Consider the following 27,823-nt stretch of genomic DNA (forward strand, 5'->3'; position numbering starts at 1 on the left):
TTCTTTTTAGTTTCTTTATTAGTTTTCAGCACAGTTAACTCTTTCTATGTTGACAAGGGTTTTTACTTGTTTTACATTTTGTCATTTCCAAGTCTCATTAGCCACTAGAATACACAAAATTAGGCTCTCCACCCTGTACAGAGAGGAAAATAATAAACTCCATTAAAAGTTCACTTTGACCAAAGAAGAGACAACCTCCGATGGAAACCACACACAGGAGGACCCAATATACATACATACATATATATATAATGTATAGATATTTATAGATATGTCATCTGAAAGAACACAGCAAAACAAGAGAAATCCAACTTGCAGCACTATCTACAGTAAGAGGGATTAATTCTACCAGCTTTTCAAACGGTCACATTCGATATTCAAAAGAAGCACGTGAGTGAATAGAACTGGGGACAGACTAACACTCCACCAGGCTCTAGAGAAGTCTAGCAATGGCTTAAGATTATTGGGGGGTGGGGGGATGTGTGCAGAGGAAACGTGGATATGGGCATCCTCCCAGCCTCAGAGCACACCCTCCTCCCCAACATACTGGTACACACCCCGGCCCTCCGTTTTTCATAGCTCTCTCCCCTTTCCTTTTACTCGTTTGGGGGTTTGTGGCAATTGATTCAGGCTCTGAGACAAATGGCTTCTGGTTTCTGGGCCCAGAGATTCTACCTGATAAGGAGGTGGATGGGAAATATGTGGCCCAGTCCTGGGCTTCAGGTGGCAGGAGGGGGCAGGGTGTGTGGGGAGCCTCTCTCCTCTGCCTGGTCCTTGTTCACGGCAGGAACCTTCCCCTCCTACCCCAGGATCTAGCAAAGCCCCAGCCCAAGCCACGCCACAGGCTGAGATGGGATGGGGCCTGCGCACGTCTTGATACCCTGGACCAGTTCTACAGAAACTCTCTCTCCTTCCTTAGGGATGCCTAGGCGAAATGCTGGCATAACTCTAACCAGAACTCTTCCTAGAAATACCATGTTTCTGGCGGCCTTGGCCACACTGTCCTTCATGGAACCCGGGGGCAAAAAAGGGATCTATGGGACTTCCAGCCACTGGCACCTGTGGCCACAGGCTGGCTCCCAAAGGCAGGCAGGGGTACACGCAGCCCTCACTGGCTATCCCAGCCTTTAACCTCAGCCCCAAGTCAGTCCCTGTGGAGGTGGAAGACCAGGAGACTTCCTGTTTGGGGGCCTTGGCGCAGACATGGGCCAGGGCCAGGCGGTGACGGAGTGTGTGAGCTGGAAGAGACAGCCTGTGGGGTTCCTGCCCTCAAGGTCCTTTGTTTTGTTTTCCTTGGACAGAGAAATGCCCTTCCGCCCATGCTTGCCTGGCCCCTGCCTGCCTGGCCCTGCAGTACCAGCAAAAGAGGCCTGTAGGAGCGCCCCCTTGTGGCTACTGTTCAGATGATTGTCGTATGTGCTATGAGACAGAATCGGATGTGCTTGGTGGGAGCTGGGGTGGGGGTGGGGGTGTTCCAGGGCTCCCTGCTGCCTCTCCTGGTTCTCATGCCAGTGCCTGAGCTGCACCCATCGCCTCACAACTGCATCCCACCTTCAACCTGCCTGCCTGCCCAAGGGGTCATCCCGTGCTCTTTCTTTAACCCAGGAGGTTATCCTGGATCCCGGCCCGGGAGGGACTCAGCCTTCCTTAGCTGGCGGGACTTGGCAGAAAGGGCCCAAGTTAGCCAGGTCAACAAGGTTAGTGAGGTGGGGCCTGGGGACCCCCTGGAGACTGTTCTGCTGTAGCATCTGAGAGCTGTAACCCCATTTCCTCCCTTCGCCCTCACAGAAAGAAACAAAACAAAAGGAGCCGGTGGGCGCGAGGGTGGCAGTGGGACCTCGATGCGGGTGGGGGCACGTGGCATCTTCAGGGGACCAGGGCTTCAACAGGACACCTCCATGGTGTGGTTGACCTGGCCCAGCCCATCACTGCTCTCCGAGTGGGTGCAGGCCTGCGGGCGGCTGCCCTCCACCGAGCTGGCGCTGGTGAGGGATGCGGTCCGAGAGCGGGCGAGCCGGGTCATGCTGGCCGAGGGCACTGTGGACAGAGGTGGAGTCGGGCATAAGGGCCAGCGGGCAGGGCTGGGCACCACAGGCGGGAGAAGGACTCACGCAAGCAAAGCGGCCAGCAAGACCCGTTCTTCCGATGGCACAGAGGCCCGTCCCAAGCCGGGGCTCTGGCGTCGGCTCTGCCAGCCTGAGGCATGCAGCCAGCGACAGTGAACGAGCCGGGGCCGGGGCAGGGTCCACAGATGCCAGCAGGCCCCTCTCGCCACAGCTGGCCCGAGACAAGGCCAGGTTGGGTGGGAGCTGACCAGCTCTCCCTGAGCTGGGGGAAGGCAGGGGCATTATCTCAGCGTGGCCTGCCTTGAGAGGATGGTGGGGCTGGGAGAGTGGGGTGATTCTGCAAAGGAGGACAAACTGCCCTAAATCCCATTTCTGCCTCATTGAGATTCACAAGCAAGACTCAGCCCTCCTCACTCATCTGGCCACCTGTTCAGCTCGGGCCGGGCCGGGCCTGGGCCCGCCCTCGGGAGGGTCTGGTTCCAGCTGCCAAAGCTCGGAAGGCACACCGCCCACGGCTCCCTAGAGCCCAGCCAATCCAGAGCCCTAAAAAGGGGCAAAGCCCGGGCCACCCAGGATCTGCGCACGAGCGGGACACGGGAAGGTTCCAGACCACAGCGAGATGCGCTGGCTCAGCGCAGCCAGAGGGAGGAGCGGGCGCCCGGGCGGGCCATGCATCAGGGGAGGGGCTCCAGGGCTACCTGCTCCTCCACTCAGCCTCCGGTCCTTCAAGTAAGCAACTGAGAGAGAAGACAGAGCCGGGAGGGGCGGGGAGGGGAGACAGAACACGGTGAGGAGCGGGGTCCCAGAGGCAAGGGGCGAGATGGACCGAAGAGGAGACGGAGGACAGGCTAAAGGCTGGAAGCAGGGCCATGGCCTCAGGGAGCCCACTCCTGCCCTCCTACCGCGCAGCAGCCAGGGAGGGAACCACACAGCACAGGCTGACCTCAGCCTGGCCCTGGGGGCGCCGATAGCAGGGGGCACTGCTCACCACGCACCCCCCAGCCTCTCCGGCACTGAGGGGCTCATGTCAGCAAGGCCTTTGGGCCCATATCTGTCCCAGCGCCCTCACCGTTCTGCTGGGCCTCAGGCCCCCCAGGGACAGAACGGGGAGGCTTGCAGGACCTCCCAAGTCCCACCCAGCTCTTGGATGGCTGGTGGCATTTCTCCCCGGGCCCTGGCAGGCGTTGCCCATCCCCCCATCCCACAGATGCTGACTGGATGCTCCGAGCTCCAGGCTCCAGGCTCCAGCTGAGTCCTGCTGTCTCCCTGCCTGGCCTCCTTGCCTACTTCTCAGAGGCCAGGCCCCTGGGGCCGGAGGGAGAGCTGTCCCTGGATGGGGATCCGTCCCCTCCCCACACAGGCCTGTCCTCCCCCCTCACCACCCGCCCCCCCCCGCCCCGGGCCCAGAGGAACAAAACTTCAGGGAGAGGAACAAAAAGTCGTCGGGGAGAGGAAGTTTGCTTCCACCAGGAGCCAGGTGTGTGCAGCAGGGGTGGAGGAGGTGCGTGTGTGTGTGCGCGCGTGCGTGTGTGTATGTATGTGCGTGTGCATGTTGGGGCTCACAAGTGCAGTCTGGATCTGAGCACAGGGGGGTTTGGAGACAGAATGGGGGAGGGGCGCGTCGGGGGCCAGTGCTGCCCACAGCCCCTGCACCCCAGGATGTTCAGAATGCCACCCAGGCCCAGCTGCCCTCGGGGAGAGGACCTCTTCTCCCAGCCCCGGGGGCTCAGGCCCAGGCCGGGTGCTGCTGGGAAGCTCTCCCGACACCCACGTGGCCCATGTGCCTTCCCCGGCCCAGACTCCAAGCCCGCTCTTCTGTGCCCATCTCCCAGCGGTGACTAAGCCCTGGGTGCTGGGTGTATGACACCTTCAGGCAGGCCTCCCCGGCGGGACTCGGTGCCACGGTGCCCAAAGCCTCCCCAGGGCCCAGGAGAGCGGGTCATGGAGGTGAAGACGCCCTGGCAGCAGGGGGGCGTGTGGAGAGAGAGACCCAGCACCCAGGCCCCCATCCAGGGCGCCCTGCCCACAGGCTGGGTGCCGGCCCCCTTGCTGCCTGTGGGTCGCTGGGAGGCGGGGTGCCGGGGTACTTACTGTAGCCCATGCCTTGCAGGAAGTACTTGAAGGCTTCAGTCAGCTTCCCGGGCTGCAGGGGGGACAGGCACATGATTGGCTGGCTGTCTAGGATTGGGGGTGGGAGGAGGTCCCCCACCCCAGCCTAGGCAAGGGAGGGAGGGCTGAGTCTCACCTGTGTGACCTGCGGGAGCCCCCCAGAATCTGCCATCTGCAGGGAGAGAGGAGAGTGAGCAGAGCAGGGTCACCCCAAGCCTAGCCTGGCCCCCACACACCTGGACAGGCTCGGCTGACCAGATACACCGGCCTGGCCGGGACGCTAGGCAGGCCTCTCTGAGGCTGGGCCCAGGGCTGGGGAGGAGGGTCTCACCTTCAGGAAGGTCGTGGTGGTGGGGTCCAGTTTGGAGTTGCACTCAACCTAAGGACGAGGAGCCAGATGCAGCCGAGTGAGGGGACCCAGTCCCTGGGGGGCCTGGGGAGCCCCCGGCCCCAAGTGCTAATGCAAGTTCTCTCCCCAGAGCTTGGAAGCCCCAGGCTGCCTGCTCCCAGGGTTCCGACAGGAGAGGCCACACGGTCCCCACACGCAGTGGTGCAGACATGGTCAGGAATGACTTGTTCCATAAAGAAGGGCCCACATTTTAGAGCGAAGAGAGGTCTTAGTCTCTGGCCTCAAGTGGGAGGAGACGGAGGTCGCACTCCTGGGGTGGGGAGGTGGCCTGGCCCTGGCCCAGCTCCCCTAGGCCTCCAGGCCTCCCTCAGCTGAAGGAGGGGGTGGGGCAGGTGGGGAGGCCTGGCATGTGGGGAAGGAGGACGAGAGCCCACCACCCCCTGTCCCTGAGGTGTCCTGGGCTGGGTCAAGGACTGGCCGCTGACCAGAGCCCAGCGGCCCCCTCTCTCCTGTCCCCACCCTGGGTCGGAGCACAGTCCCTCACTCACCACCCCGTCCTCAGCGGGCGCATTGTCCCCGACCACCAGCATCACGGGGCAGCTGCGGACACAGAGGGGAAGGGTTGTGTGGCCTGGGGAAGGCTGCGGGGGAGGCGGGAGCAGCAGGGGCAGGCTGGAGGGCGAGGGGCACTCACCGGAGGGTCCTGGCATTAGGCACTGTCCCAGGCCGGTTAATGTCCAGGTCTCTGCGGCTGCAGGGAGAGGGGGAGGCAGAATGGTCACTCCAGGACCGGATGGGGGTGTTCCCCAGCCCTCTCCCATCCCATCCCATCCCACCCCATCCCCCAACCGTGGCAATTAGGGCCCCACATCCCTGGAGGCCTGGGCTGCGCTGCATAAATCGGGGCCTCAGGGCTCCCTTCATGTGTGACCCCCAAACTTCTTCCCAGACACCCAAACTCATGGGAGGGGGGCTCTCAAATTGGGCCCCACCCACCCCCCTAAGTGCTGCTTGGATGAGCGCCACCTGTGCGGTGGGATGTGGGCCTCCCATTCTCCATGGATCCGCCCCGCCCTGCACAGTTGGGCTTAGTAAGTACGGATCCGCCCGCCCTGCACAGCTGGCTTAGTAAGTACGGATCCGCCCCGCCCTGCACAGCTGGGCTTAGTAAGTACAGATCCGCCCCGCCCTGCACAGCTGGGCTTAGTAAGTACGGATCCTCCCCGCCCTGCACAGCTGGGCTTAGTAAGTATGGATCCTCCCTGCCCTGCACAGCTGGATCCTCCCGCCCTGCACAGCTGGGCTTAGTAAGTACGGATCCTCCCCGCCCTGCACAGCTGGGCTTAGTAAGTACGGATCCTCCCGCCCTGCACAGCTGGGCTTAGTAAGTACGGATCCTCCCCGCCCTGCACAGCTGGGCTTAGTAAGTACGGATCCTCCCGCCCTGCACAGCTGGGCTTAGTAAGTACGGATCCTCCCCACCCTGCACAGCTGGGCTTAGTAAGTACGGATCCTCCCCGCCCTGCACAGCTGGGCTTAGTAAGTATGGATCCTCCCTGCCCTGCACAGCTGGGCTTAGTAAGTCCGTGAGAAGGGAAGGTGGCGAGTAGGGGGTCTGGCCACTTCCCTGCCGGGCAACCCCCCAAAGGGGCTACAAGAAGCACAGCATGAAGACCATCCATCCTCCTCCCATGTACACGCCAGGCTCAGGTGTGGGGTTCGGGATGTCCCCACATCCTCATGGCTCCCGCCGGCCATGCCCAGGGAGGAGGAGGAATGAAGTCCTGCTCCCTCTGCCCTTCACGGGGGTGACCCTGGGCAAGCAGTGACTCGAAGGAGTCACTGCTCACCTGACCCTGGGGACGGTGTGGCCCGTCTGCCTGCGCCTCTTGGGGGGGGAGGGGGTGTTGGCCTGTACTGAGGGGTCCCGGGCCTGAGCCCCGCGCCCACACCTGTTGTACATGTTCCAGAAGAGCTGCAGGTTGGCCTGGTTCACCACGTTCCCGATCTGCTGCCGGTAGCTCTGCACCAGCTCTGAGTTGTTCATCAGCTCCTCCTGGGCCCGAGCGGACGGGACAGACAGAGCGAGGATGGGGACGCGGGCTCCGAGGGGGCCGCTCCTGGCAGGGTGGGGGCAGGTGGAGACCCCCCAAGGTGGGAGGCGGGACCCAAAAAGGGGAGGGGAGGCTCCACGGAGCTTTGGAGGGTCTCCCCACACCTGTCTTTCAGGGGCCCCAGCCTCATGGCCAACAGCAGAGGACAGAGCGAGGCAGGTCCGATGCCGCATAACCCCCTGCCCTCCTCCTGCCCGGCTGGGAGGGGCAGAACCGGGCCCTTCAGCAGCTGTGAGGCCCCCCGAGACCCCCTGCCCGGCCAGCCCCACTCCTGTGAGGTGGTCCCACGCCCTTACCTGGCTGAAGAGGTGGGATAGCACCGTGTCGGGTAAAGTGCTGGTGAGGCCCGAGAGCTGCAGGCCAAGGTGGGGTCAGTGTGAGCCCGCCCCTCACCGCCCCCGCCCTGCCAGGGGGACCACACTCACCTTGGTGGCGGCCCAGTCAATCCAGCCCTTGCCGTTGGGGTCAATGTTCATCAGCACCAGCCCCTCCACCAGGTCGGGGAAGATAAGCTGTCGGGAAAGGAAGACAGGGCTTGGGGGAGCGGGACGGGCAGGGAGCCCCGAACTTCCCACCCACTAGTCAGGCTGTGAAATTCCGGCCCTGCCTCTCTCCCAGGGGGTGGGGAGGGTCTGAGGAGGAGGACACGCTCAGTAACAGCTTCAAGATGCCACTGACGACCCAACCCTGAGAGCTGGGGACCTGCGTGGCTCCACTTCAGCCTGCCCTCCGGGAGCTTTCAAAGTTCCTGGATTTATTTTGAATCTATGCCTATATCACTTTAAAAAAAAATAAAGTATATTTTTATTGATTTCAGAGAGGAAGGGAGAGGGAGAGGGAGAGGGAGGGAGGGAGGGAGGGAGAGAGAGAGAGAGGAGAGAGAGAGAGAGAGAGAGAGAGAGAGAGAAAAAAAACCAATGATGAGAGAATCATTGATCGGCCCCCTCCTGCACGCCCCCTACTGGGGATCAAGTCCTTAATGGAGACATGTGCCCTGACTGGGAATCAAACTGTGACCTCCTGGTTCATAGTTCGAGGACTTTCAACCACTGAGCCATGCCAGCTGGGCTATATCACTGTTTTCACCCCTTTCAATATATCGTTGGAAAGTCTGCTGTTATAAAATGGAGGATCAGCCCTACCCGGTTTGGCTCAATGGATAAGAGCATCGGCCTGTGGACTGAAGGGTCCCAGGTTGGATTCCGGTCAAGGGCACATGCCCGGGTTGTGGGCTCAATCCCCAGTGGGGTTGTGTAGGAGGCAGCCAATCAATGACTCTCTCTCATCATTGATGTTTCTGTCTCTCCTTCTTCCTTCCTCTCTGAAATCAATAAAAATATATTTTAAAAAAACACTGAGGATTAAACATTTTCAATAAAACATCTTTTTTTCTTTGCGGTTATAGACAAGGAAGCCCTAGTGATGTTGATTATATGGAACCGAAGCCTGTTTTGTTAGACGTGGGACCCACATTTTCTGTCCCACCATTTGCCCGTGTTTAGGGGGCCATCTGCATCCAATACTCATGTGATGTCAAGTGTGGGGTGGCAGGGCCTGGCCTACAGTTAACAAAATGTGTTAAGTGTTGGAACTAAAACGAGAGTTGAAAATACTCGGTCATTTCTTTGGAAGAAAGAAATCCTTTGGATCCTGAAAATGAAGTTTTTGTTTTTAGGGATGAAAAGTTTGTGGCTCCTACCCCACACGATGTTTTTGAAATGTGACTTTCATTAAAACCTCGCCAACTGAACATAAGTGTAAATTCTGGTTGAAACAGGACTGGTTTAAATGTTTAAATATTACCCTAATTGGTGGATGAGTGATTAGGATAATCCTTATCTTGTGGCTAGAGCAATTAGTTGTGTAGTTTGCTGATAACAGAAATTTTGGCTTTAGATAATAGTTAAGCAAGTTACGGTTTATACTCTTGAGGAAATGTATGGGAAAAGTAACCTTTTTTAAAAAAATTCTCACCCCAGGATATTTTTTTCCATTGACTTCTAGAGAGAGTGGAAGAGAGGGTCACGGGGAGAGAAAGAATGAGAGAGAGAGAGAGAGAGAGAGAGAGAGAGAGAGAGAGAGATTGGTTGTCTCCCTGCACGAGCCCCAACCAGGGCCAGGGATTGAACCTGCAATGGAGGTACGTGCCCTTGACTGGGAATCAAACCCAAGACCCTTCAGTCCGAGGGCTGATGCTCTAACCACTGAGAAAACCAGCCAGGGTGAAAAAGTAATCTTAACAAACAGTTTCCTTAGGGACGAAGGGGAAGAAAAGGCTTTTCCAAGTGAAGAGGAAGGGGGGAGAGGCGGAGCAGAAGGAAGGAAGAGCAGGGAAGTCACTGGGCTGAAGGGCCGCCCCACGAAGACCAGCCCTGGGGTGGGGGGTGGGGTGTGCAGGGGAAACTCACTGCGAACTTGGCCAGCACGTAGGCTCCGGCTCCCACGCCGATGCCAATCACGTACTTGAACCTGCAGGAGAGCGAGGATGTTCACTCGGGCAAGCACGTCAAACTCGAGGCCCAGGGGCCACATGCCTTGCTTATTTGGCCCGTGTTAGCCTTTGAGTTTGACATGCTTGCTCTAGGGCCAGCAGTGCCATATCCCCTAAATGTCATCCGAGCAGACCCCACTCACAGCCCTCGGACCCCAGCCAAAGCCTGGCAGCTGTGTGGCGGCGGTGAGCACCCCCCTGGACCCCCGCCAGAGCCTGGCGGCCGTGTGGCGGCGGTGAGCACCCCCCTGAACCCCAGCCAGAGCCTGGTGGCCGTGTGGCGGCGGTGGGCACCCCTCGGACCCCAGCCAGAGCCTGGTGGCCGTGTGGTGGCGGTGGGCACCCCTCGGACCCCAGCCAGAGCCTGGTGGCCGTGTGGTGGCGGTGGGCACCCCTCGGACCCCAGCCAGAGCCTGGTGGCCGTGTGGTGGCGGTGGGCACCCCTCGGACCCCAGCCAGAGCCTGGTGGCCGTGTGGCGGCGGTGGGCACCCCCCGGACCCCAGCCAGAGCCTGGTGGCCGTATGATGGCGGTGGGCACCCCTGGACCCCAGCCAGAGCCTGGTGGCCGTGTGGCGGCGGTGGGCACAGGGACGGGGTGGGCAGGACTCACCCGAAGTGCTGCACCACACTGGGGAGCATGGCGGCCAGCTGCTCCATGGACGGGAACTGGTACCTGTGAGAGGGGCAGGAGGTCAGGCCCAGGTGTGGCCTGGGGCGCAGAGCTGGGGAGAGCCGGGGAGGGGGGGTTCGGGTACCTACCCCTGAGGAAACTGGGACGCCCCCACCTGCTGACCGGGCGCATCCACGTGGCACACCACGAAGTGCTTGGTGATCTCCTGCATGTCCTCAAAGTTGAAGAAGGTGTTGAAGCACAGCTTGTCTGCAAAGACACACCTGTGGCTGAGCGGAGGGGCAGAGGTGATCAGCCTCGAGGTCCAGTGGGGAAACCAAGGCCCAAGTGATTAAGGACACAGAGCTGAGTGTGTGGGGACCTACAGCGGGGAGGAGGGCAGGCCTCGCTCCCCTGGCACATTTGAGGTGGGGAATGGCTGGGTGAGGCCGGGGGCGGGGGGGGCAACTTACGATTGAGGCCCACATCGTGGTAGGTGAGGATGGCCGGGCGGTTCCCCTTGGGGGAGCCCCGGATCACCACGTGCAGAAGGCCGTAGGGCGTCTCAATGTCATGTTCCTGGAGAGGGAGAGAGCGAAGATGCTCTGGGCGGTCCCTGCTCCTGGCTCTTCTGGGGAAAGGGCTGGGAGCAGCCTGGAGCTGCTGGGCCTGAGGTCCGGCCTCCAGGCCCCACGGGGCGGGACCTCACATTCTCACCACAGAGGCAAAGAGGACATAGCAGACAGAGCACCCTTCCCAGGGCCCCAGGGCAGGGTGTCCGGCACAGGGACAATGGGTGGGAAAGTCCTGGTCCCCTCTGCAAACTAGACAGTCGGGGAGCTGTCGAGGCCCAGGCCCTGGCCTCCGGGGTCCAGGGAGGCCCCTTTCCCCATCTCCCTAGGATAGCTCTGCCCCCCACAACCCCCACCCGAGGCCCACCCTCACCTGTTCCTCCCCCACTAGGAGCCCGGAAGGGCTGCTGCTCAGGGAGTTACCCGCAGTCCTCAGTCCTCTAACCACCAACGCCCACACCTGCAGGCTCTTGCTCCAGCCTTTCCTTCCACCGTGAAGCCCCTCCCTGCGCTGTGTTGGGGACCTGCTCTGTCCCTTACTGCGTGACTCTGGGCCAGGCTCACCCCTTCTCTGTGCCCCGGCCCAGCCCTCTGGGAGGGACTCTGAGAGCTGAAGAAGCTCGTGTCTGCGGGTGTTGAGCACTTGGAGAGCAGAACGCCCAGAAAGCGGCGGCTGGGCTGGGCTGTCCTGGGCCTGGGAGGAGCCGGTCACTCTTGGCCCTTGAAGGGGGAGACTCCCCAGGGGGCAGCCGGAGCTGCATACACGGCCCTGCCCGGCCGCGGGAGCCCTGGAGCTGGCCACTGAGCTGGAGGTGGGGTTCGGGCCAGGACAGGAAGTAAACAGCACATGACTGAGCACCTACTGTGTGCCAGGGGTCTGCAGGTGGTGGGCACTTAGGTTCAAAAAAACCAAAGCTCCTTCCCCCGACAGGAAAGGGACAGACTCGGGAGGGAGGAGACAGCTTCTTGGGGACTGGCCTTTCGGGCCTGAGCTCAGCGGGGAGTGACAAGGTGGTGCCAGCCCCTCGGCCGAAGGCCACACCCTGGGAGCCACCCTTCTGCTGTGAGGTCCTGTTAGAGACACCCTGTCACCCTCTGGGTGGGCCCAGGCTCACCACAGCCTCCCCGGTCCCAGGCCTGTCCTCCCTCAGGACCACCAACAAGCCACACTTCCTGCTCACTGACCACTGACTGGACACGCTGCAAGCTCACAGGGACCTAAGCCACAGAGGACCACACCAAGGCTGCAAAGGAGAGATGCCGTGCCCAAGGTCAAGGCCGGAGAGGGAGGGCAGGCCTTGCCAGGTGCAGACCTCGGGTAAGCCGGAGGCTGCCTTTTCTGAGATCAAGTGTGAGCGGAGAGACTCGGCCATACTGTACCCCCAGTTCCCCACCCCTCAGCTCTAGAGGGTGGGGTGGGGGGCAGGAGGGGTGGAGGGCTGGAGGGGTGCCCCCCGTGCAGGGCGGGGCTAGGGGCAGGAGGGGAGTCCATTGAACAAGAGCTGCAATGCGCTTGCGGCATGAAGGGCAGTTCTTGAGCGCACGGGTCACTGTCGCCCTTCCAGGCACAAGTCGGGGCGCGGGGCGGCAGTTTTCACACCCAGGCAGTCTGTGGGTGCAAGTGAGGGGGCGCCTGTCCCCTCCCAGCCCCGGTGTGGCCTCCCCATCACTATCCCCGGGCGGCTGGACCCGGCCCGCTGCAGAGCCTGCCCCACTGAGGCTCAGCTCCCCAGGGACAGGGACACCGCCGGGGCCTCGGCTCATGGAGGGGGGCGGGAAGGGGAGCTCCCGCGCAGCCCGGTAGGTACCCTTGGCTGCCCCCTCCCGCCCACCCAGGAGATCAGACCCAGCCGAGCTCCCAGTCTGGCGGGGAGAGGCGGGCTGCACACAGCGGGCGCCCCAAGGGCGGCAGCCCGACACCCTCGGAGCCCCCAACCCAGGACGGAGCTCTCCCATTGGCTCCTGGTGACGTCACCACCCCGCCCCCAGGTGGGCGCCCCGGGAGGCGCTGCGGCAGCCGGTACCCCTCGGCCTGCGCGGCTCCCCTCGCCCTTGACCTTGAAGGCTGCGGCCCTGGGAGCTGCATTTCAGTGCGCGTGGTGCGGGGCGGTGGGAGCGCTCCTGCGATTCCCAGTCTCCCGCATCAATCGCTCCGCAGACCCGGCCGTGCTGCGACTTGTCTGGGTGCGAGCGAGCGGTGGTCCAAGGACCAGGCAAGGCCAGCCCGGGCCGGGGGTGGAGGAGCCGTGCGCCCCTGTCTCCCCTCACTCCTGGGCACTGCTGCCAGGGGGGAGGAAGCGCCCTGGAGCCCACCTGGGGACGCCGTTGCCTCCCCCCACCCCCAAAATAAGGCACTACCACCCCTCTGACCTCTCCGCGTCCCCCCGCCCCTGCAGGGACCCGGCCTCAAGGCCCGGTCTGACAAGGCCCAGACCTCCCTGCAGCGCCCTGGGGGCCACGGAGCGGCTGCGTGCGCCTCCTAAGAAAGGAAGAGGCTGCGGTTTGCAGGTGCAGCCACCCAAACAAGACAGCCCGCAGGGCCGGGAGTGCGGACGCCTGCGCTCACAGACACCCGCGCGCACGGACACCGCACACGCGCAGGGACGCAGCCCTCCCCAGGGCTGAGGTGGTCCCAGGAGCCAGGCAGCCACCAGCCCCGCACGTGCCAGGCGCAGGGCACATGTCCGGGAGAGGTACACACGCTGGCACACGTCCGCATGGACTTGCAGCCAAGTCCCAGCCCAGTGCGTTTTCTGCAGAAGCCAGCCCTCCCCCCACACCCTGACTGGCAGCTACCCCCTCCCTTGCCGTCGCTCCGCAGGCCGGGGTCAGCGGGAGACCAGCACCTGCTGGCCTTGCCGGGTTCTCCCCGAGGCGAGGCGGCTGCAGGCAGAGCTGACACCAGACCGAGGCAGGGGATGCGCCCTCCTCCCGGACTCCCTGCCCGCCCCGCAGCCCTCACTCACCCCATCCCAGCACTCGGGCATCTCGCCGAGGGAGGTGACAGCCTCACAAGGAAGAGCAAACAAAGGCCTGAGTCACTGAGTCCAGAGGCAGGGCGGCTCCAGCGGGAAACCAGCAGCGTTGTGCCCGGGCCGCACCATTTATACGCGGAGCCGCCCGCCCTAGGCCAGTCCCTCCTCCCCCCCGGGTTTCGGATCAGCCACTCGCTGGCCCGCAGCCCCCGCTTCCAGATTGGCTGTCGGGAGACAAACCTGGCTCCCATTGGCTTCTGAGATCCTCGCTCACCCAGCCCTGCGCCCGTTTCACCCCCACCCCCAGCAACGCATCATCCTGGATGGTCCCCAGCCTCTGCATCCCGACGCCCCTAACAACACAGACACACACGGAGGGCTGCAGCCCACCGCACACGGGGTCCCTGTGTCAGGTACCTGCGAGCCTCTCATGGACCGCACAGGTGTGCCCTTGACCTATAGCCTGGGGAGCACAGAGGGGCCTGAGGGGCCCCAAGCCCAGCCTCCACATCAGGAGGGCCTGGACCACAGCCTTGAGGGGATGTGGGAAGTCACTCCCTCTTCTCCACCCGTCCCCCAGGGTCTCCCCGAGGGCAGCCCCCACGCTGCCCACATGCACACCCAGTGCCTGTCCACACGGCAGAAAGGGGGTTCTGGGCACAGGGGCCTGGGTAGATTGCAGGACCAGGAGTCTGGTGGGGCACACACCAGCTCTGCCATCCCCACCCTCATCCTGCAGCCAGGACTGAGGTCCTGCCCACCTCCCTAAGACCCACCCAGCATGGGGCCTGGCTCCCAGATCTCAGGGGAACAGCACACATGAGCCACCACAGGTCCCATGCCCTGACCCCACCCCAGAAACAAGGCTTTGGGTGGGGCGCAGCCAGGGACGGGCAGGTAGAGAAACAGAGGAGACGGGGAGCAAAGGAGAGCAGAGGACAAGAGGAAATAGGCCAGCGAGGGGGTAGAGAAGGGAGCCCAAGGACAAGGAGCCGCGGAGCAGGGAGGGGTGCTGGGCGCTGTGCCCCCATTCTGTCTCTTTGCTGAAGGACCGCGCCACTTGCCCCAGCCTGCACACTGGCTGGCTGCTTGGGGGAGGCAGTTACCTCCCTTCTCGGGGTGCCTAGTGACCTGTCAACACCTGCCAGGCATGCCTGTGCCGGGGGGGGGGGGGGGGGGGGGGAGGCGGGCACCGAGAACTTTCCCTGCCCCCTCTCTGACCTCTCGCTCGGAGGCCTGGCCCAGAGCACTGGGCCCTGCGTTTGCCCAGGGCAGCCAGGGTGCGGAACGGGGTGTCCCGGGCCCCTCACATCCTGGCTATTCTCCCTGTTCCCTGCAGCCACTTGGACACAGGAAGAAGCTCCAGCCACTGAGGCAGCTGCAAAGGCACAGCCCACAAGATCCTCCCAGCTGCTTCTCAAAGTGGGGGACAGGTAGCCTTCCATCCTCTCTGCCACCAAACCCTGCTCCCCCGTGGTCCCCATCCCATCTTATGCCCGCTCCAACGTCTGACCACTGAGTGGCCTTCCCACCCTTGGACTCAGGTGAGAAGCTGACCTTGGACACTGCCCACTCCAAGCTGTGGCCCCATTTCTGCTCAGCCACTTGCTTCACAGCCACAGCCCTGAGCTGAAGTCCCAGCTCCCCACCCACTAGCTGGGAGACCTCGGGCAAGGGTTAACTTCCCTGTGCCCCAGGCTCCTCAACTGAACAACAGGAATTGTGCCTTCCACACAGAGCTGCTATGAGAATGAGAAAAAGTTGCATACATCACTCTGGACCTGACCCCAACTCCTGCCTGGGCCCTGCCCATGTCTGAAAGAAATGGGACAGTCCTTGTGCCTTCCCAAACTGCTGGCCCCTTCCCTGGAGACTGTGCAGCTGTGGCTGAACAAGGCAGACTTTGGACCTGCTACCTGAACCCAGTCCTGCTACATAGTTCTGCCACATCTCTGCTGTGTGACCTTGGGCAGGTCAGTCAACCTCTCTGAGCCTCCACATCTGTAAGTGGGAAAACAGCAGTGACTATGCACAGGTAACACATGATGCTCACAAACCTATGAGAAAGGATCAGGAAGCTTACGAACACCTTAGCACTCTGGGCATCATTAAGAGTAGCAAATGCGCCCGGCTGGCGTGCTTAGTGGTTGAGCATCGACCTATGAACCGCAAGGTCAGGGTTCGATTCCCGGTCAGGGCACATGCCCAGGTTGCCGGTTTGATCCCCAGTGTGGGGCTTGCAGGAGGCAGCCAATCAATGATTCTCTCTCATCATTGATGTGTCTATCTCTCTCTCCCTCTCCCTTCTTCTCTGAAATCAATAAAAGAAATAATTAAAAAAAAGAGTAGCAAATTCGTATTGGAATATCTCCACAAGCCAGGATCTACTCAAATGCTTTACACATGTTCCTTTTATCTCCTTAACTCCCACTTTACAGATGAGGAAGATGAGGCAGGGGCTGGCTGCTCTGGGGTTCGATGTCACCGGCGCCCGCCTGGGGAGGGGTCCACACATCCCCGCCCTCTCTCGGGGGCAGGAGGACAAAGAGGACATGCCTGTCCAGACCTCTGGCTGGGCCTCACTATCTCACGGCCACATCCCTCCCCTCTCTCCCTCCAGGTCTCCTGTTTGTTCCCTCCTTCCCAGCCCTTCCTGTCCTTCCCAGCTCCAGGGCCTTTGTATGTGGAGCTGGAACTCCTGGGGGACTGGAGTGCCAGCACGCTCTTGCGTCCTTGAAGGGGCTCGTGACCCAGGCTGGGCTCACAGATGCGGAGCCTGGCTGCAGAGCTGCTGTCTGGGGAGGAGCCAGCACGTCGCCCCACCGCCACGTCACCCTTGCAGACCACGAGGCTGGGGCTGTCCTGGGGCTTGGACACTGACCCACACTGAAGTCAGGCCCAGGCCTGGAGGGGGGGGCAGTTCCATCGAGCCAGGAGGAAGGGCCCAGAAGGGTCTGAGCTGGTTCAGTGTGTGTCGGTGGCCAGCGGGGCCCCAGAACTGGACAGGCTCCCACTGTGTCTGCTGCCAGACGGTTTCCGAGACCCGGGACTAAATGGCCACTACGGAACTCAATGGGGAGGAATGACTGGCTGAGTGAGTGAAATCACGGTGAGAAGGAATAAAAACAAAGGGCAATTTCAGTTTTCACTGGGAATCTGGCATCACGCTAAAGAGGACATGGTTGTCCCGGCAACAGCTGCCATGGAAACAGGGAGCTATTTTGGAGCATCAGCCTGGCTTTCATTGGAGGAAAATGCTGATTCAGATGACAGCATCCCTCCCTCCTGTCTCCATCCTCACTCCCCCAGGCCTCCCTTCCCCCTTCTGTTCAGGACAGGGGGCAGAGCCACTGCAGACAGTGAGGGTGGCCCTGGAGGCTTCAGTGCCGAGCCCCTGTCACTTGAGGCACATGGAAGGGTGTGACCCGCCTCAGGGACCAGGCTGGGTGGTCCAGGGGCCAGCCAGCGGTCGGTCCCCCAGATCAGGTGGCTGAGTCCTACCTTCCAGTCTGTGTCCTCGGCCAAGAGGAAGGTGTCAGAGTTCTCCTGTGGGAGCAAACAGAGGGGGTGGGCGTTAGGCCCTGGCTGGCCAGGGGCCCACATGGGCTTGGCTTTGAGCAGACTAGCTTCCTGTTCCCCATTCCTTTTTTTTTTTTTTTTTTAAGAGAGGGAGGAAGGGAGAGAGAGAGAGAGAAACATCGATATGGGAGAGACACATGGATCTGTTGCCTCCTGCACACACCAGAGCAGGACTGAATCCGAAACTTAGGCATACGCCCTGACAGGGAATCGAACCCGAGACCTTCTGGTGCATGGGACGACACTCCAACCAACTGAGCCACCTCGGCCAGGACCCCATTCATCTTAATGTTAACAAAAGGGACCCAGGGCTTCCCAAGGGCCGGCTGCTGGGCTGTACGTGCCTGGCGGAGGAGTCCGTGAGCAGCTGCTCACATCGATTTCCCTGTTCATGGAAAATGTGAAGATGGCCCTTGACAGGAGGGCAGGGTGAGGCTCCGAGAGGCCGAGCCACAGGCCACAAGGTGTGGAATCGATGAGTGTGGACCCACAGCTTTTCCCTGCAGGGAGGGGAAGCGTGCCAGGCTTCACCACAAGAAAGTAGGGGGGAGCCCTCGCCGGTTTGGCTCAGGGCACAGAGTGTCGGCCTGTGGACCAAAAGATCCCGGGTTTGATTCCAGTCAAGGGCACGTACCTTGGTTGCAGGCTCCTCCTTGGCCCGAACCCTGGTCAGGGCCTCGTGTAGGAGGCAACCAATGGATGTGTTTCTCTCACATCGATGTTTCTCTCTGTCTTTCCCTCTCTCTTCTACTCTCCCCAAGGGGGGAAAACCTCAATGGAAGTAAAGAGTAGAAATAACTCCGGAATCTAACCCTAGGGCCTCATGGGACAAAATAACCATCTCAACTGCTTCGGTCCCACTGCCCCTGGAGGCACACTGTTGGTGATACTTGCCCTCAAACCTCAGAGCTTGCGCAGAAAAGGCAGAGAAGCTGGGGAGCAGGAAAGGCCCAGCAGGTGGGGAAGCACTGTGCCCTGCCTGACACAGCACTGCCCTGCGGGTACCCTCCTGGGCCTCCCAGAACCAGGGGTTAAGTTCAGCCTCATCCCCTGATTGCTGTGTGACCTTGGCCAAGTGAATTAACCTTTCTGTGCCTCAGTGTTCTTCTCATGATTGAAATGGGGATAACACTTCTCAAGAGCCTCCCAGGCAGCCGATGGATGTTTCGCTTTCACATCAATGCTGCTCTCTCTCTTCCTCTCCCTTTCTCTCTCTCTCTCAAAATCAATAAAAACACATTTAAAATTTTAAAAAAGAGACTCCCAGCCGCAAAGACAGCCAGGGCCGCAGCGAGGTTGGCTGGGTGGCAGTCGCGCCGGACACTCCCCAGGAGGGGACTGGGCTCCCAGGTGGCCTAAGTGTTCCTGGCCTGCGGATGGCCCCATGGAGGATCTGGGGGGCAAGACCGGAGGGAAGACACGCGGTTCTCTTCTTGGCCACGAGGGGGCGATCTCCGCCCCAAGACCGCGAGGGGGCGACTCACCAGCTCGGTGGCGTCCAGGCCCCGCAGCAGCGGCTTCTCCTCAGGGAACCTCAGCTCCTGCAGCCCGGCCATGGTCACGTCGTGGAGCAGGAGCCCTGAGAGGGGGGAGGACGAGGTTGGGGTTGCTGTGGCGGGGCGCCCGGACCCTGCCCTGACGCTCCCAGCACGGGCCCGGGAGCTGCACTTCGCAGGGCAGCAAGGCTCCGTCTGCAGGGCTCCCTGCTTGGCTCTGGATGTCACGGTAGTATTGGTTTTCTTAAAAGTTGAAGCATGTTTCGCCGTAGCCGGTTTGGCTCAGTGGATAGAGCATCGGCCTGTGGCCTGAAAGGTGCGGGTTCAATTCCCGTCAAGGGCACGTACCTCGGTTGCAGGCTCCTCCCTGGCCCGGGGCCCTGGACATGAACTAGAAATTCATAAAAAACTAACATTGCCCTGCCAGCATGGCTCAGTGGTTGAGTATCCACCTATGAACCAGGAGATCATGGATCAATTCCTGGTCAGGTCACATGCCTGGGTTGCAGGCCCCATCCCCAGAGTGGGGGTGGGGGGTGGGGGGGAGCGTGCTGGAGGCAGCTGATCAATGATTCCCTCTCATCATTGCTGTTTTTATCTTCCTCTCTGAAATCAATACAAATATATTTTAAAAAATTAACATTGGCCAATAAATACGTGAGAAAACATGAAAGCTCACTAGAAGTTAAGGAAATGCAGATGAGAAATAGACCCCTTATTCTGGCCAATGGAACTGGCAGACCGCAGTGCTGGCTAAGGCATTCTGAAGCTGGCACTTTCCTTATGTTGCTTGTGGGTGTGTAAATGGCTACATCTTGCCGGAGGGCAGCTTTGCAGGTTGAATTAAAATTATTTAAAAGTTTCATACTCTTGCTGAAACCGGTTTGGCTCAGTGGATAGAGCGTCGGCCTGCGGTCTGAAGGGTCCCAGGTTCGATTCCGGTCAAGGGCATGTACCTTGGTTGCGGGCACATCCCCAGTAGGAGGTGTGCAGGAGGCAGCTGATCGATGTTTCTCTCTCATCGATGTTTCTAACTCTCTATCCCTCTCCTTTCCTCTCTGTAAAATATCAATAAAATATATATTTTTTAACAAGTTTCATACTCTTGGACTCAGCAATCCTCTCCCTGGGAGAAATTTCTTAAGGGACCGAGAGGGCACCTAATGATTTGATCTGTAGGAACGCTCACCCCAGCACCATTTATAAAATGAGAGGAAAACGGAAAGATGCTAGGTGTCCATGAATAGGGTATTAGCACAAACGATGGGTCAGTGACTTATAAAAGATTTTTACTAACATGGGGAAATGCGCGTGTCACAATAAACAGAAAAGGCAATTATAAAGCATACAATGTTATCCAAATTATGAGAAATACAAACAGCCCCCCAGAAAAGCCTGGGAGGATGTACATCCTCAAGTTAACAGGCATTATCTCCAGTGGAAGACTAAAAACGGCAGCCTGGAATCTGAACTCAAGGGAAAATAACAATTAAAAAAAAAATAGCAAGACCTAGTCAGTTTGCTCAATGGTTAGAGCGTTGGCTCGAGGACTGAAGGGTAACGGGTTCGATTCCAGCCAAGAGCACGTATTTCTGTTGCAGGCCTGGTTGGTCCAAAGATGCACCCCAGTCCCCCACCACAGCCCACCCCTGCCCACCCCACTGCGTTGGCTTCTCCCTGTGGAAGGCCCAGTGGTTGCCTGGAGCCCAGGGAGGGGCCCCGTTTCTGTGGCAGGGCTGTCCCGAGACCAGGCTGCAGCTCCAGGCCCTCCTGGGCTTCCTCCCCTCCGCCAGGAGCTCGGAGCCTCAGCTCTCCGGAGCAGCGGTACAAAGATGACGCCTCAATGCCTCAACCCCGCGAGTCCAGTGTGGGGTTGGGGTATGCGGATGCTGGGCTGGGAGCTGCTCGTCACCCAGCCTCCTGGAAGGAGAAGAGCGGGGGAGCCCCTGGGAGAGCCTCGTCCCCAGCGGCCAGGCAGGGAGGCCGCCCACCCAGGCCCCCGGATCCCTGCGTCCCCACGCCATGCCCCAGCGTTTGGTTCCCAGTGGTTTCCTGGGAAACCAGTTAACACAATCCAGATGGGAGGTATTTTTAGCAAAGCATCCTCTCTCCCCTCGCCCCCACCCCTTTCTCTTCCATCCTTTCTGAGGGCTGCTCACTCAGCCGTCCATCTGGGTGGGGGTAACAGAAGGGTCCTGCCCTGGAAAACACTTCCCCCATTGGGACTTTTTTAGCCGCCAGCCTCCCCGAGCACCCAATTCCATTAACTGCCGGCAGCACTGGGGTGTCCCCGTCCTCACCCAGGCCTGTTCTGAAACCACCCAGGAGACCATGCCCCCAAGGACGGTGCTATGTAAAGGGCTGAGAGAGGGCAGTGCGGGGACAGATGGCCAGTGATGGAGGGCGCAAGGGAAGAGGGCTGGAGAGAAACCTCAGAATCCAGAGAACTGGGAATGTCTCAGCCCATGGAAAACAGGCAGCGGGGGCCCAGCAGGTGGGGAAGTGGGGCTGTCATACGTGGGGCTCACGAGAAGAGGCCAGGGCAGACATTCCCATGGGGGGAGGGGCAGAGAAGTTTCTGCCTAGGAAAGTTATGATTTAAAAAGAGTCACGCCCTAGCTGGTTTGGCTCAGTGGACAGAGTGTCGTCCTGCAGACTGAAAGGTCCCAGGTTCAATTCCGGTCAAGGGCATGTACCTTGGTTGCGGGCACATCCCCGGTAGGAGGTGTGCAGGAGGCAGCTGATCAATGTTTCTAACTCTCTATCCTTCTCCCTTCCTCTCTCTAAAAAATCAATAAAATATATTAAAAAAAAAAAAAAGTCACTATGGCCTGCTGGCCCCATGTGGTTGAGCATCAACCTATGAACCAGGAGGTCACGGTTTGATTCCTGGGGTCAGGACATATGCCCAGGTTGTGGGCTTGATCCCCAGTGGGGCGCATGCAGGAGGCAGCCCATCCTTGATTCTCTCTCATCATTGCTGTTTTAATCTCTCTTTCCCTCTCCCTTCCTCTCTGAAATCAATAAGAATATATTTTTAAAAAGAAAAAATTTATGAGCATACTAACACACACACATCTATATCCATTTGTATGGATTCTAAAATCAGGAATTTATATTGATCTTTTTTTTTTTTTTTTTTTTTTGCAGGTTTATACCTTTATTTGACAATCAGCAGTTAGTTCTCATCCACATGAACTGTCTGCAGATTTTTGGAAGTGGTGGCAGGTACATAGGTAACCAACATACAGAGCTTGTTCAGGGAATCTTCATCCTCATCACGTTTTCTGGACAACGGCACCTGGAGACCGAATGGGACCTTTCTTTTTTTTAAAAAAATATATTTTATTGATTTTTTTACAGAGAGGAAGGGAGAGGGATAGAGAGCCAGAAACATCGATGAGAAACATCGATCAGCTGCCTCCTGCACACCCCCTACTGGGGATGTGCCTGCAACCAAGGTACATGCCCTTGACCGGAATCGAACCTGGGACCCTTTAGTCCGCAGGCCGACGCTCTAACCAGCCGTAGGCAAACTACGGCCCGCGGGCCGGATCCGGCTGTTCTATCCGGTTCTCTTGCTCTCCCCTCCGCTCCTTTACTTTGAATTTATATTAGTTCACACAAACACTCCATCCATGCTTTTGTTCCGGCCCTCCGGTCCAGTTTAAGAACCCATTGTGGCCCTCGAGTCAAAAAGTTTGCCCACCCCTGCGTCTATCCACTGAGCCAAACCGGTTAGGGCCCGAACGGGACCTTTCTTATTCCTTTGGCCCAGGCAGCTTTGTGGAGTCCGGTGGCAATGCACACACCTGGGGTTCCCATCTCCTTCAGGGCAAATCTGAGTTCTCCGAGTCCCGCTGGGCATGCTTCCTGACCCCCACTCCCTGGATGCGCTTGTGCGTGTCCTGTGCTCACCACCTCGCTGATGGCGCAGCAGCCCTTCTTCCTCTCGCCACGCTGCCTTGCGGGAGCCACTCTGCCGGGCCCGGATTGGGAAGAAACAAGCCGGGCTGATACTTTTCATTCCACTGCACACCACAGTGTGGAGTCTGACTTCCCCTCTTCCTTATTTGTAATGTTTTCTCCCAGGATGAGAAACGTGGTTCTCAGTCTCCGTAATACTTTTGCTGATTTGTTCATCCCTTGTACATTTCGGAACTGTTGCTCGCAGAATGAGTGATTCAGAACTTTTTTGGAACTCTACTTTTCGTTTGTACTTGACCCTTTCAGACCTAGATTTTTTTTTAATATATTTTTTATTGATTTTTTACAGAGAGGAAGGGAGAGGGAGAGAGAGTTAGAAACATCGATGAGAGAGAAACATCGATCAGCTGCCTCCTGCACCCCCCCCACTGGGGATGTGCCTGCAACCAACGTACATGCCCTTGACCGGAATCGAACCTGGGACCCTTGAGTCCGCAGGCCAATGCTCTATCCACTGAGCCAAACCAGTCAGGGCTAGACCTAGATTTTTAAAAGCATTTACCACTCTTGTCAATTCTTTAAAAGGAAAATAGTACGTTGTTAAGGTATCCTAAAGCCTCCTCACACAGTGTAGGCAGAAGGGGGGGGCGGGGGGCTCTGAATTCCTCTGTCTGGAGGTCGCTGCTGCCTGTGTTTTCCACGCAGTTCCAGTCCCAGCTCCTCTGACACCAGGACCTTTGGCAGTGAAGCCTTTCCCGGGAGTGTGCTCTTCCTCAGAGTTCCCACGGGGTGGCTTCATCAGAACCCCAGCACTGACCACCACTTCCCCTACCCATCTGTTACTTTTCGGTTTTAAAAAATAAAACCTGGCCCTAACCGGTTTGGCTCAGTGGATAGAGCGTCGGCCTGCGGACTGAAAGGTCCCAGGTTTGAGTCCGGTCAAGGGCATGTACCTTGGTTGCAGGCACATCCCCTATAGGGGGGTGTGCAGGAGGCAGCTGATCGATGTTTCTCTCTCATCGATGTTTCTAACTCTCTCTCCCTCCCCCTTCCTCCCTGTAAACAATCAATACAATATGTTTTTAAAAAAATAAAATAAAACTTGAATTTCATGTGATACATGCTCACTGGAAAAAGTCAGAAAAACAGAAGAGCAAAGAGAAGTGAAAAGCACACAGAATCCTATGAACCAGAGAAAACCACTGTGAACATTTTGTTATTATCTCCGTTGACTCCTTTCCCAGTGCTAATCTACACACTGAAAAAGATGAAAAGCAAAACCCGGTTTTTTAAAAATATATTTTATTTGATTTTTTACAGAAAGGAAGGGAGAGGGATAGATAGTTAGAAACATCGATCAGCTGCCTTCTGCACACCCCCTACTGGGGATCAAGCCTGCAACCAAGGCGCATGCCCTTGACGGGAATCGAACTGAGACCCTTCAGTTTGTGGGCTGACACTCTATCCACTGAGCCAAACCAGTTAGGGCCAGTGGTCGGCAAACTCATTCATCCACAGAGCCAACTATCAACAGTACAACGATTGAAATTTCTTTGGAGAGCCACATTTTTTAAACTTACACTTCTTCTAACGCCACTTCTTCAAAATAGACTCGCCCAGGCCGTGGTATTTTGTGGAAGAGCCACACTCAAGGGGCCAAAGAGCCGCATGTGGCTCGCGAGCCGCAGTTTGCTGACCACAGAGTTAGGGCAACAAAACACTGTTTGGAAACATCTTTTAGACCCTGGTTCAAATTCCAGCCAGCTGCTTACCGTCTGTGTAACTTTTAGCCAGTTACTTAACCTCTCTGTGTCTCCTTTCCCTTATCTGTAAAAAGGAGGAAATAATAGCACACACCTCACCTCACCTCACCTCACCTCACCTCACCTCACCTCACCTCACCTCACAGGTTGTTATGATGGTCAGTGAATATATAGAAAGCACTCCGGACTGTGCCTGGCACATGGCAAATGCATGTAAGCGTGAGCTGCCATCACCATTATTATGACATTATAATTACATAAGGGGACATCTGTTCAGGTGAATAAATAACTTTGGCAGCAAAATTCGCAGCTGCCTGGGGTTCCCTGATGTGAAGGCACTGGAATCTACAGGGTGTCCCAAAAAACGTATACACACTGTAACAGCTGCTGGCTCAATTTTGAAAATGAAATGTATTTTAATAAACACTGCCTTTATAATTATCCAAAGTGTGTGTATACATTTTGGGGGGGGGACACCCTATATTTAACCTCCTCTAGGAGGTTATTATTTCCAGTTTTTCTTTTTCTTCTATTAACTCCAGGATAGCCATCCTTGAACAAATACCTCTATACACACCTTAATATATATTTTTTATTGATTGCAGAGAGGAAGGGAAAGGGAGAGAGAGAGAAACATCAATGATGAGACAGAATCATTGATCAGTTGCCCCCTGCTCGCCCCCTACTGGGAATGGAGTCCACAACCAGGGGCTAGGGCCCTTCCTCCCTCATCAGACAGGTTCTAGCAGACTCTCCTGACCGGGAACTGACCTCCTGGTTCCTAGGTCGACGCTCAACCATCTTTGTTCCTAAAAATCTAACTGCTGAGACACAGGCCACACATTTGTAAAGAGGGGAGACGAAGCCCAAGAGGTGCCCACCCGGCTCAGCCCCAGCCAGGTGTGTCACCTGTGCTATCTCAGCGAGCCACTCCACCTCTCCGAGGGCGGGGTCAACAGTTCCACCTCGAAGACGAGAAAACTGAAGTCAGAGAGGTGAAGCCACCTGTCTGAAATCACACAGGGGGCCAGCGGTGGGCTGGGGCTTGAACCCAGATCTGTGGGACAGGGAAGGGGACAGGTGGGAGCTAAAGGGGTGGGGGGGGGGGGAAGCTGCAAAAACCACAGACGGGACTGAGGAGATGCCCTGTCTCCCAGGGCAACTGTGGTCAAGGACAGTGGTGACTTAACCTTTCTTTATCTGTAAAAAGGAGGAAATAATAGCACACACCTCGCAGGTTGTTAGGAGGGCGCAGAGAGTCTGCTAGAACCTGTCTGATGAGGGAGGAAGGGCCCTGAGCCCTGGACCCAGAAGATGAGGGTCCCCACACTGAAGGGGGACCCCAAAGCCTGGCACTCCACTGGAGCCCTCCCTGCACAGCCTCCTGAGAGCACTCCTCCCCCAGCCCTCTGCGGCTGCGAGAGCAGGAGGGGGACCCAGGAGTTCAGTCCTGCATGCCAGGGTCCCAAAACCCATGCGGTTAGAGACACTTCCCCTCGGGGATTAGCAAGTTCAGCAGCCAGGGCTGCACCCCCCAGCCCACCCCCACTTTTAAAAGATATTTTTATTGATTTCAGAGAGGAAGGGAGAGGGTGAGGGAGACAGAAACATCAATGACAGAGAATCATGGATGGAATGCCTCCTGTACGCCCCCTGCTGGGGACCTAACAGAGACCTCCTGGTTCGTAGGTCGATGCTCAACCCCTGAGCCATGCTGGCCGGGCCGGGCGCTCCCTTTGAAATCCGGTGGCAGGCCTGCCTCAGGGGAGCTCTACAAGGAAAAGTTGGCAAGGGGTTGGAGGGGGTGCCGGCCCCGTGGCTAACGGGGCTCAGATGGGGCACCTCTGAGGACCTGGCCCCAGAGTTCCCACAACAGCCCCCCACCGCCCCCTGTCTGTGAGCCTGCCGCGGACAGGAGCACCCGTCACTGTGGCTTAACAGGCATTCGCGGCCGCTTCAGTCCGCGGGCCGAAGCACCGCCTGAAACCTCCCCGCACCTCCCCGGCCCTCGCTCCCCTGGCCCTCCAGCCTCACTTCACTCCCCATCCCTCCCAGGCCAAGCCTCTCTCACACCCCGGCCTCTGCATCCGCGGCTCCCTCCACCCCCCAGCCTGCCCTGCCACCCCCCTCTCCATGAATAGAAAGCCTGTCTTTTAGGGTCCAGTTCAAACACTGCCACGTGCTCAGATCTCTCTACTTCTCTCGCCCCCACGGACTCCAGCCCGCTTCCCGAGCGCACCCCACGCCGCGGCCCCGGCCCCTTCCCTCTCCCAGCAGGGCCCTGCGCTCCGCTCTCCTGCGCCAGCGAGGACGCGACCAGGCCTCCCGGGAGGCAGAGGAATGGACTGGAATCCTCTGTCCGTCCCGAGGCAGTGACGGAGCACCTCCACAGCCAGGCCGGTGGGGTCCGCACCGGCTCCCTTCCTCCCCCTCCCCCTGCCCCGTCTCTCCGCAGCCCCACCACAGAGGCCGCCTGTGCCCCGGAGAGCGTGTCCCACCCTTCAACCCCCTGGCCCCCTGGCCCCGCCCTTCCTGCCTCCCCCTCCGGGCACACCCAGTGTCCTCTGGGGACCTCCGGCCACAGCGCCCTGCATGTGGCTTTCAGCCTCCAAAGGGGCTCTGGCTGAGGGTCCCCAGCCACGGGGTCCACCTGGCTCCCCACTTCCCAAGCGCTGGGCTCTCCTCCCGGCAGAAAACTCCGAGAGGAGCGCAGGCTGTCACCGGGAGCGGGAATCAGAGGCCGCGGTCGGGAGCCCCTGTCTCAGGGGGCCGAGCCACACTGGCTGGAGGGCAGGGGCCCTGAGCTCCCTTCCCCTTTGGGGACCCGACTCGAGGTCGGCCACTCGGAGACTCGAGGAGGCCGCCCGGATCCGCGCGCTCCACCCGCCGGACGCCGGGGACCGAGAGCAGAGTCGGGCGGGGCTGGGCTCCGCGCAGGACCGTGCAGCGCGCGGGCTGGGACTCAGCTGGCTCCGCTCCCCCGCCTCCAGCTCCAGCCAGAGCCGCCCAAACCCGGGCGCCGCGCCCCTCTCCAACCGGACGGCAGCGGGCGGAGGCCGGCGGAGGGCGGCGAGGGCCGGTACCTGTGAGCAGTTCGATCCTGTGTCCCAGCAGCTTCATCGCGGCGCCCGGCGCTGCCGGCTCAGGAGAGAGGATCGCGGGCGGCGCGGAGCCAAGTAGCCCGAGAGCGCGAGCGCCGCGGGAGCAGCAGCCAAGCCAGGAGCGCTCTCGCCGCCCCCTCCGCCGCGCTCCCCCTCCAAAACGCTTTTAAAAATCCACCAATGGGACGACCGCGCACCCCTCCAAGGCGCCCGCCGCCACCTGGTCGGGGTGAAGTCCGGGAGGCGGGGGGAGCGCGCGGGGTGGGTGCGCCGACACTCGGGCGGCGACAGGAGGGGCCCGTGCGCCCGCCGCGGAACAAAGAGGCCCCGCCACCCGGGATGGAGGTGGGGGAGGCGCGGGCGGCGGCCGGATCGTGGCCCTGCGGGTCCCCGCGTCTGGCTGGGAAGAGAGGAGGGAGAGCCCGGTGCGGAGGAGAGGGTGCGGCCCTCGCGTCGGCGACCGGACGCCCGGCTCGCAGGGATGGGTCGCGCGCGGAGGCTCGGCCGCGGCCGCAATGACGGGGCGACCAGGGGACCAGGGAAAAGGGCCGAGGGCGGCGCCAACTCACCGAGGGCGATGCGAGCGAGACAGACGCCCAGGCGGGGACAGGACCTCGCCGCCGCCGCCGACGCGCGGGTGCAGGTGTCCGCGCCCGGGGTCCCTCCCCGC

The 27,823-nt window shown here is 59.4% G+C and overlaps 1 protein-coding gene across 6 annotated transcripts; it reads right to left on the bottom strand.

The window, feature by feature from the left end:
• On the bottom strand, positions 1 to 27,823 carry NDRG4 (NDRG family member 4). Of its 6 annotated transcripts, none has more exons than XM_080645854.1 (17): positions 27,723 to 27,813; positions 18,351 to 18,445; positions 16,789 to 16,833; positions 10,214 to 10,319; positions 9,890 to 10,010; positions 9,741 to 9,803; positions 9,047 to 9,107; positions 7,064 to 7,150; positions 6,935 to 6,991; positions 6,477 to 6,580; positions 5,219 to 5,275; positions 5,073 to 5,124; positions 4,507 to 4,554; positions 4,312 to 4,347; positions 4,158 to 4,209; positions 2,765 to 2,803; positions 1 to 2,037 (listed from the first exon to the last, which is right to left on the bottom strand). In XM_080645854.1, the coding sequence occupies exons 2-17, from the start codon at positions 18,420 to 18,422 to the stop codon at positions 1,883 to 1,885; spliced, it is 1,155 nt and encodes a 384-aa protein (XP_080501980.1). In that variant the 5' UTR covers positions 18,423 to 18,445; positions 27,723 to 27,813; the 3' UTR covers positions 1 to 1,882. The 6 variants fall into 6 exon arrangements, with proteins under 6 accessions (XP_080501980.1, XP_080501978.1, XP_080501981.1 ...); XM_080645852.1 differs by lacking the exon at positions 27,723 to 27,813 and adding an exon at positions 27,136 to 27,670; XM_080645855.1 differs by lacking the exon at positions 2,765 to 2,803 and having other exon boundaries at positions 27,723 to 27,823.

The sequence above is a fragment of the Plecotus auritus genome (genome assembly GCF_963455305.1).
Source record: "Plecotus auritus genome assembly, chromosome: 10".
Taxonomy (NCBI): Eukaryota; Metazoa; Chordata; class Mammalia; order Chiroptera; family Vespertilionidae; genus Plecotus; species Plecotus auritus.

What these genes read in the sequence shown, in the direction of transcription:
- NDRG4 (XM_080645852.1), bottom strand. Translation starts at nt 27,172, where the DNA reads ATGAAGCTGCTGGGACACAGGATCGAACTGCTCACAG. An exon ending in ACGTGCTGGCCAAGTTCGCA is followed by an intron (nt 7,151 to 9,046) that starts GTGAGTTTCCCC and finishes CTTTCCCGACAG; the next exon opens with CTTATCTTCCCCGACCTGGT. An exon ending in CGCCCGCTGAGGACGGGGTG is followed by an intron (nt 4,555 to 5,072) that starts GTGAGTGAGGGA and finishes CCTCGTCCTTAG; the next exon opens with GTTGAGTGCAACTCCAAACT.